The 9,904-nt window shown below is 38.5% G+C and overlaps 1 protein-coding gene across 1 annotated transcript; it reads left to right on the top strand.

Annotated features, from left to right (window-relative positions):
• The first annotated feature begins 407 nt into the window (after window positions 1–407).
• On the top strand, window positions 408–7,395 carry LOC117343356 (sodium-dependent glucose transporter 1-like). The gene is made up of 3 exons (XM_033905698.1): window positions 408–416; window positions 1,793–2,162; window positions 6,116–7,395. The coding sequence occupies exons 1-3, from the start codon at window positions 408–410 to the stop codon at window positions 7,288–7,290; spliced, it is 1,554 nt and encodes a 517-aa protein (XP_033761589.1). The 3' UTR covers window positions 7,291–7,395.
• Window positions 7,396–9,904: the final 2,509 nt, after the last annotated feature.

The raw sequence follows: 9,904 nt of genomic DNA, 5'->3' as shown, positions 1-9,904 counted from the left end.
TCGTCGATGAAGTAGAAGACGCATGCTCTTTGGAGCACCTGGTCTTATTGTCCTTGTACGTTTTCAAGTGTCTCCGAGGTGCTAATCTATTTTATTGGACATATTTTGGTATCTTATTTCATTATTATGGCAATATTCTTTCTAAAGGAGGAAGTTAATGTCGTGTCGTGTGTATATACATGTACATCTGAACTGAATGTATGACTGGAATGGTAAAAGAAAGATATGAAGGTTATTGGTATTTCAATTGCCACTCCGCTTACTGCAATAACAAGGTTTGGTGCGGTTTAGTATTTTTATGTCGACTTAATTGTGCTATATTGAATGGTTTGGTTTGGTATATTTTGTTTAACGTCCTATTAACAGCTAAGGTCATTTAAGGACCGCCTCCCGTGCGTGCGACATCCATGTGTGCGGTGAGTGCGTATGTGTGTTTTGGGAGGCTGCGGTATGTTCGTGTTAAGTCTCCTTGTGATAGGCCGGAACTTTTGCCGATTTATAGTGCTACCTCACTGAAGCATACTGTCAAAGACAACCAGCAGCACACCCCACCCGGTCACAGTATACTGATAACGGGTGAACCAGTCGTCCAACTCCTTATATGCTGAGCGCGAAGCAGGATTAGCAACTACCATTTTTAAAGACTCTGGTATGTCTCGGTCAGGGGACAGAACCCAAAGCCTTTTCCACAGGGGCGAACGCCCAACTAAAGGCCAAACGTGAGGCATTTTCAAGGGAGACATTAGGAAGAAGAAGGTTTGCAAGAAAGAAAAGATAAGATCCCAAATTCAGTCGCCTCTTACGATCATGCAATGGGGGCAGCAGGTACAATTCTTACGCCCTACCTGCAGGGCAGCTATATTGAATGAAATACAAGGTTATTCATTTGAATAAACCTGATATTCCTTCACCTCAGGATACTTGAATCTCAATATCAGGTCTATATGCCTCTTGGTTATTGAGAATAAGTTGTTTAAATGGAAAAATTGACGCCGTCCGATGAGAGCAACACCACGGCATAGACTCTTCTTAGCTACAAACCACGACTTTGTGTTCCGGAAACATATCAGTGGTCCAATTTTAACTGTTTATTATTCACAATACGTATAGGTAACATTTCATTTATCGGCAAACATGTTTCTCTGGATAATTGATGACAATTTAAGGATGTTCACACTATAGTAAGATCTGTCGTGGATTACAACATGCTAGTACTGTGATCACTATCAACACAGATGCGTGTTGCTTGTGTGGTATATCAGGCCACCCAGAGAAGTTCATATCGATAACATATCAACTGATTGTGAACGCAGCAAGCGACATTGAATTTGTGTAGCTAAAACAGGACGGGTACATCCTTGGGATCTTAACATATAGGACTGAATCATATAAATAATTGTTTTAAAATCTCATTACTTACAAGTGAATTTAGGATATTTAAGTAATGGAACCTACAACTGAGAAAGCTGGAGACATTACAACAGTCCAAAATGAAAACGAAGAGCAACATTTTGATGTTACTGACAATATATCAAACGAAAGCGAATGTTATGAGTGGGCAAAATCCTGCATCAAAACCGGACATAAATTCCGGACGGACGATAATTTTCAACACAAGATTTTCTACTCTATCTGCATTTGTACTTCATGTTTTATGATCGTAAGTATAAATAATCATGATATTTTTAAGAGTTAATCGGAATTTGACATCAGTTCTGAATGTTATGTACGATATCTAATCATACAAATCAATTATCTCCTTCCATGAAATTTGGTTTGGATGGCGTAGTAGATATATCGGACTCGCTTTACCAACGTAAACAATAATCAATCAATCAGACGATTATATGAAAGTTATTTTTTGTTGACATTGCAGGGATGGGGAAAGGGTCAGTTCGGCCCAGCATATATCGACTTGCGGGTCATTAGCAATACTGACCTAGAGCAAGGATCTTGGATTCTAACATCTTTTTTCATCGGCTATTCCATGGGCTCTGTGCTTGAGGGAATATTGCATGACCGAGTTAACCGGAAATTGATGTTCAGTGCATCCTTGTTCATATGGTCTATCGTCATAGCAGGAATTCCCTGGTGCTCAATTTTTGAGGCCATGTTATGTGGTTATATCTTGATAGGAATTCTTCAGGGGATTCTTGACACTGGTAAGTCATAATCTTAAACATTCGAGAAAAACTGTAAACCTGATAAGTTTATTTATGTATGGCCATAATTAAAGACGTAGCCCTTCCATTTGTAGCCCAAACTAAACCTGTAACTGTACGATACTGAGTCCTGTATTCAGTTTATCCAATCTAAGGTCAAAACTAGCCAGAACTATTTATTAATATCCTTTCAGTGAATGAAACATGCACTCGTTATGTCGCGTAAATATATACCGATGAAGTTAACAAAAATCAAGTCTTTCAAACGTGTCAATGCGCAACAAAATGTAGTTCTTATTTTGTTATTCAAACCATCATTTCATATTAATGTATATGAAATCTTTGCAAATACTTTTTTATGTATATCATTTCTGTCCGGTATTTCATCACTTATTTCTAATATGCCAACTACGACGGTTGTTTATTCAAACAATAATCCATTGTTCGATTTAGTTTGCGTTGACATGGCTGACAATTATTCAAGTCGTTTAGGACCAATTGACACCAGATTTGATGGATGTTCTGAGAAAACAACACGTCAATCTCAAACTAAAATGTAAAAATCTAAATATCACCGATATCAAACAAACTAGTTGTTGCATACATTCTAGTTTATGGTATTGTTTTATTGCATGCAAAACAATCAATAATAAGCGATGCAGAAATTGTATAAAATAATAATTTCATAGATGTAACATTAAAAAAGGTCTCACGAATGTTAGAAATCACAGCATTCCATCATGAAATGATTGACAGTTAAAGGTTGATCGCAGACATGTCAAAAGGTCATGTAACTGGGTGATATATGTACGCGCAAAAACGAGAAGACACCTTCATCTCGATAATTTACTCTAACATTACCGCACGTGTCCACTATAGGTTTAACATCGCGCAGTTTATGAACCGCTTGTGACCATTCGTACATACGCGTCTTACCATTTAAGATTGATCTTTTTTTATCAATGGTTTAAAGCCGGGATATTTTTGTCACTTGTCGTATTGTCTTCGCAGCTTTATCAGTTCTCTCATTTCCAGTAATTCAGATATGATTCGGAATCCAAAATAGGATCGGGTTACATGTCATTCAAATAGGTTGTAGTTTATTATTGTTTAACGTCTTTCGGCAGCTAAGGTCATTTAAGGACGGCCTCCCGTGCATGCCAGAAGTATGCATGATGGTGTGAGCGCGTATGTTGTTTGGGAGGCTGCGCTATACTCATGTGAAAGTCTTCTTGTGGTAATCCGTAACTTATCCCGATTTATAGTGCTATCTCACTGAAGCATACTGCCGAAGACACTCGGTCACATTATGCTGACAACGGGAAAACCAGTCTTCCAAATCCCAAAATGCTGAACGCAATTAGCATTTTAAAAGGCTCTGGTACGTCTCCATCGGGAGAAAGAACCCAAAGCCCTCATAGGGCGAACGCTCAACCAAAGGCCAGTTTTAAGTGAGTCACTGTCAAGGGAGACATTAGGATGAAGAAAGGTTCCAATTAAAACAATCTAATTAAAATCTAGATGGTCATTCCCACTACGTTACATGAACAACTAACAACATCCCATAAGGGGTCACGTTCTGATGACCTTTGAGATATTTGTATTTCACTTTCAGGGCGAATTGTCAACTTGTCGATGTCATCGAAACAAAACATTGCGTCACAGCATGCATCTGAAGCAAACCATTTCGGCACGCATGAGAGCTTTATGCTTTGTGGGACGAAATGACTTGAACCAATTTGGTTTGGTTTATTTTGTGTAACGTCCTATATGCAAGCTATGCATTCTAGTCTTGGTAATTCGGACATATAAAATCCACTTCTAAGATTCTGGAAGTAGTCATTTGATTGGCTAATACAAAAGGTCACCCTGACGTGACCCCCTATGGGATGTTGTTAGATGTTCATGTTTGGTTTGGTTTGGTTTATTTTGTTTAACGTCCTATAAACAGCTAAGGTCATTTAAGGACGGCCTCCCGTGCGTGCGACATGTATGCGTTTGGTAAGTGTGTATGTGTGTTTTGGGAGGCTGCGGTATGTTCGTGTTAAGTCTCCTTGTGATAGGCCGGAACTTTTGCCGATTTATAGTGCTACCTCACTGAAGCATACTGCCGAAGACACCCAGCAGCACACCCCACCCGGTCACATTAGACTGACAACGGGCGAACCAGTCGTCCCACTCCAGATATGCTGAACGCTAAGCAGGAGTAGCAACTACCATTTTTAAAGACTCTGGTATGTCTCGGCTAGGGGACAGAACCCAAAGCCTTCCTCACAGGGGCGAACGCTCAACTAAAGGCCAAAAGTGAGGCATTGTCAAGGGAGACATTAGGAAGAAGAAAGTTGTTCAGAAAGAAGAGAAAAGATAAGATCCCAAATTTAGTCGCCTCTTACGATCATGCAATGGGGGCAGCAGGTACAATTCTTACGCCCTACCTGCAGGGCAGAGATGTTCATGTAACGTATTGGGAATGACCATCTAGATTTTAATTAGATTGCAATTAAAAACAGAGAAAAGATCGATCCAAATTGAGCCGGCTCTTACGATGTTGGTACTTTCTTTTATGAATACGAAAAAATACTTATTTTTGGTACTTTAGAGTACCCACAAAGCATCATTGATTTGGTAATGTTATTGTTTTATATTAAATTGAAAACCACGTCGTCTGAAAAGTAGTTTTTCAGAGACAGAATAGGTGTTCGCGATGTCTAACAAGTAAACGCTTGTTAGATTATTTTAGCGTAAATATCAATGTAATATGGATGACAGATAAAACAATCATTTATCTGGCACCCTGATTACATTGATACTGAATATAAAATACAATAAATACAATCTAAAAACGTTTTATTTTATCAATGTTCATGTTAAACACAGTTCTTCTTAAATAAATACGTTCTTTATTCATCCATTTGCACTGGCAGTAAAACAAACTACCATTTACATACATGGTCTTTGTAAAATATGCTAAAAAATATATAAAACCATCTTTTAATTGTCTTATTTCATCTTTCTTAACAACTTTCTTCTTCCTAATGTCTCCCTTGACAATGCCTCACTTTTGGCCTTAGTTGAGCGTTCGCCGCTGTGAGGAAGGTGTTGGGTTCTGTCCCCTAGCCGAGACATACCAGAGTCTTTAAAAATGGTAGTTGCTGCTCCTGCTTAGCGGTCAGCATACAAGGAGTGGGACGACTGGTTCGCCCGTTGTCAGTAAAATGTGACCGGGTGGAGTGTGCTGCTAGGTGTCTTCGGCAGTATGCTTCAGTGACGTAGCACTTTAAATCGGCAAAAGTTCCGGCCCATCACAAGGAGACTTAACACGAACATACCGCAGCCTCCCAAAACACACATACGCACTCACCACACGCATGCATGTCGCACGCACGGGGGGCCGTCCTTAAATGACCTTAGCTGTTAATAGGACGTTAAACAAAATAAACCAAACCAAACCAAGTCTTATTTCATTCGAATGAGCAGCATTTTTTTAAAAACTTTTTTGTCTGTTATTCGTTCAGAAATGGTGTCATAATAACGTTAGTTTGTATTCAGAATTCTCCATACGTTTCATTTTTTCGTATCGCAGTATGAACCATTCCCGTGACGTTGATCAAAATGCTGTAATCATAACGTCATGTGATATAGACTGCATCCATGCGCTTAAAGTTGCAGCCAAGATTAACATTGAGGTAACGGAAGAATGCTGCACCAAATGCAAATATTGACGGTTAAAGCATTTTGTATTAACTTTTGCTTAATTTGGTATAAAGTGTATCGATTTTAGTCCTTTATGGTGGTTCTTGATCAACAAGAAATAACATCATGAGCAGTTTAGATATTGTTAAGCAGACTATGTACGTATAGGTATAATTATCGTTTTACCTGAAATATCGATGGAAACAAGAAAACGATGTTCATATTTGATTAACATACTGACAAATTATTCCATTTTACAGGTGGAAACACAGAAATGCTACGAGTATGGGAGAAAAGGGGTCGGGAAGCAATTCTAAAAATGAACTTGATATTTGCCGTTGGAAGTGTGATAGCTCCACTCGTGGTAGCGCCTTTCCTTATGGACCCTCCACGTGGTGGAAACGCTCTTAACTACACGGCTAATAGTTCTCACCAGGCAGAACTCACACAGAATATGTCCAGCATATCGGCAAATCAACAGCTTATATATTCTTATGAGGAAGGTCATTCTAGTGAAACGGCCATTCCTATATCAAATTATTCAAATTCAATAAATAAAGGAAATTTATCAGATTATGATTTTCTAGGAAACCTATTTGAGTCAAAGTCGGAGATCTATATTCCATTTTCACTAAGTGCTGCTCTCTCACTTGTCGCTTCCTTCATGTACATTTTGTCATATGCATTATATTCAAAAGAACGGACTCGCCAAACAAAGAAAGGACATAAACAACGAAAGGCTAGAAAACTCCCCCCTCCTATCAAGTTATGCACACTCACTTTGCTTAACGCCTTGTTTTTCTTCTACTGTGGCATAGATGAGGCATATACCGCGTTTCTACCTACTTACTGCGTCGAGCAATTTCATTGGTCAAAACAGGAAGGGGCTTTTTTGGCGTCATTGGTGTTTATATCAATTCTCGTTGCACGGGTATTAACAGTTATATTCGAAAGGTGGATAGACACATTGATTATTATTGGAATAAATTTCATAGTGATGTTTATGTCAATTTTGGGGCTCTTAATTGTATCCCTGTATGATTTTGATACTGGTGTTTGGTTCCTTTCTCCTTTGTACGGATTTGCAAAATCTTGTCTGTTTGCACTATTACTTAGTTGGTGCAACGAATATATAACACCTATGACTGGAAATATATCTGCTTGTTTTTTTGTCACGGCAACGTTAGGTTGTGCATCTAACCCAGTTATCCTGGGTTTATTGATGGAAAATGACCCTGTATGGTATTGCTACCTCTTTCTTATTGAAATTGTAGTTGTATTGGTGATATATATTCTTTGTTTATTTCTAACGAAATATATCGTACGTAACTATGGTAATACATACGATGCTGAACCGGATATTGTAAAAGTAGCATACGCTGAAGATGATACATTTCTTGATCACAAAAACAAAGAAATTGAAAATTTAACATGAATTTACATTTAAATTCGAAATGTCCATTTCAGTATAATGAATTTTTTACGATGTTCATTAATTTGTTTTTAATAAAACATATTACGTTGGCACTACTTGTCAGAATCTTTTAATAAAGCATATTTTGTGGAATGAGAACAAATTTTGGAAATTATTATTTCTACTTTGAATCCGTGGGGATGCTTGCTGTGTCTTACGGAGTGGTTTTTTTCCAGTCAAGGGGGCATTGGAAAGCCATTGAACAGGGCCCGCTGGGGTGTTTCATCTAACTACCAGAGAAACGACAAACAGGGTAAAGGACAGACGACATAACACCTTTCAATATCAATACAGCAATAGTAACGAAATAAAGCTTTGTTTCGTCTGGGTTTTTTTCTGACAGCGAAACACCCCACCCGGTCATAGTATACTGATAACGGGTGAACCAGTCGTCCCACTCCTTATATGCTGAGCGCGAAGCAGGAGTAGCAACTACCATTTTTAAAGACTCTGGTATGTCTCGGTCAGGGACAGAACCCAAAGCCTTCCTCACAGGGGCGAACGCTCAACTAAGGGCCAAACGTGAGGCATTGTCAAGGGACACGTTAGGAAGAAGAAAGTTATTCCAAAAGAGAAAAGATAAGATCCCAAATTTAGTCGCCTCTTACGATCATGCAATGGGGCAGCAGGTACAATTCTTACGCCCTACCTGCAGGGCAGTTCAGTGAAGTAGCACTGTAAAGTTAGCATCAGTTCCGTGCTAATTGAACCTTTAAACAACAACCTTGATATGCCTGAGTTACGTTCACACGCGCTCTCCGAACTCATGAAATCTATGGGATGTTGTTAGATGTTCATGTAAAGTAGTGAGAATGACGATCTAGATCTTAATTAGATTGATATCTTACCTGACTAGGCAATATCATCTAGTGTATTACTAGAGTGTTATTGACACGATTTATGCGTTTATATTTCACGGTTTGTATTTTTCAACATTCCACACACCTTATGGAGACGCGTCCTTTTCAATCTATGCTAAAAAGTATCGTCTTATGTTGATGTATTGACTAAGTGTTAATACCACTATAAAGCGTTTTAAAAATTCCACGTGTTTATGAGATTCAATCTATGTTAAACAGCATCGTATATGTTAGGACACGGTATTGAGATATACAAATGTTGACTTCATACTACAGATAACATACATGTACGCTAGAACATCAACAATCAGACTGAAAAACTAGTTATTATTAAACTAGACACGGCCTTATCGTCAGTTAGACCTGGCGCTTCGAGAGTTACAACGCTGGAAAAGAACGAAAACGTGACCAACCACAACCAGATATTTCACGTGCAGTAACGTTAGAAACCTAAACGCGAGTAACATTTTCAGAAACGTGTGGGAATTAGTGATATATAGATTTCGTAATTGGTAACTACGGTTACGTTTATAATTATGGAGGTTGAAGCGATGAAACAATACGGTGATTCAACGAAACAAAAGGAAGAATTAGAGCTTATTCAGCTGAATACTTCAAACGGCGAAGATCGATGTAAGTCAGCTGTACAGCACGGATCGTCAAGTTTTAAATCATGTAAAGCCATTCGACATAAATTGCGAACAAACCATCGATTTCAAGAAAAAGTCATATACAGTATTTGTCTGTACATATGCAAATTCATCCAGGTGAGTTGTATGCACACTGTGTTCATAGCTACGACAAAAACCCAATGAATATGATTCTACGTTTAATATTCTGAACGCTTTCTTTTCTTTACACATTTTTTCATGTATATATATATATTAACATATACAACAATCAATGTGGACTTTCCTCTTTGGAAGTATTACGCCATCGTATAATCCAATCAAAGCGACGTTACAGCAAGTCATTCTTGCATGTTATGGGGTGATAACATATTTTCCTTATATCCTGTAATTTAAGGGATGGTGTCAAGCTTTGTTTGGGCCGTCCTATATTGACATCAGAATGATAAGCGGCACTGATATTGCTCAAGGATCCTGGATTTTGACCTCGAGATATATTGGTTCCACACTTGGATCAACTGTACTGGGAATGCTTTATGGTCGATGGAACAGCAAACTGACGTTAGGATCAGCAATGATTGGAAATTGCATTGCCTTTGCTCTCATACCGTGGTGTGCACTATTTGAAGCCATGATAATAGCACATGTTTTTCTAGGTGTGATCCATGGAATATATGCGTCAGGTAAGTCAATAAAATGCACTTTGTCTATTTTGGTAGAACAGACATGTTATTACTGAAATATCAGTAATGCTAGCAGGTTATTTTCTTACAGTCAGAAGTGCGTCATTAAAATCAAAATTAAGATCCAATTAATTTAAAGGACAATTGGTTTGGTTTGGTTTATTTTGTTTAACGTCCTATTAACAGCTAAGGTCATTTAAGGACGGCCTCCCGTGTGTGCGACATGCATGCGTGTGGTGAGTGCGTATGTGTGTTTTGGGAGGCTGCGGTATGTTCGTGTTAAGTCTTCTTGTAATAGGCCGGAACTTTTGCCGATTTTTAGTGCTACCTCACTGAAGCATCCTGCCGAAAACACCAAGCAGCACTTGGTTTGGTTTGGTTTATTTTGTTTAACGTCCTATTT

This window comes from Pecten maximus, chromosome 15 (genome assembly GCF_902652985.1).
Source record: "Pecten maximus chromosome 15, xPecMax1.1, whole genome shotgun sequence".
Lineage (NCBI taxonomy): Eukaryota > Metazoa > Mollusca > Bivalvia > Pectinida > Pectinidae > Pecten > Pecten maximus.
This window is presented reverse-complemented; position numbering and strand designations above follow the sequence as displayed.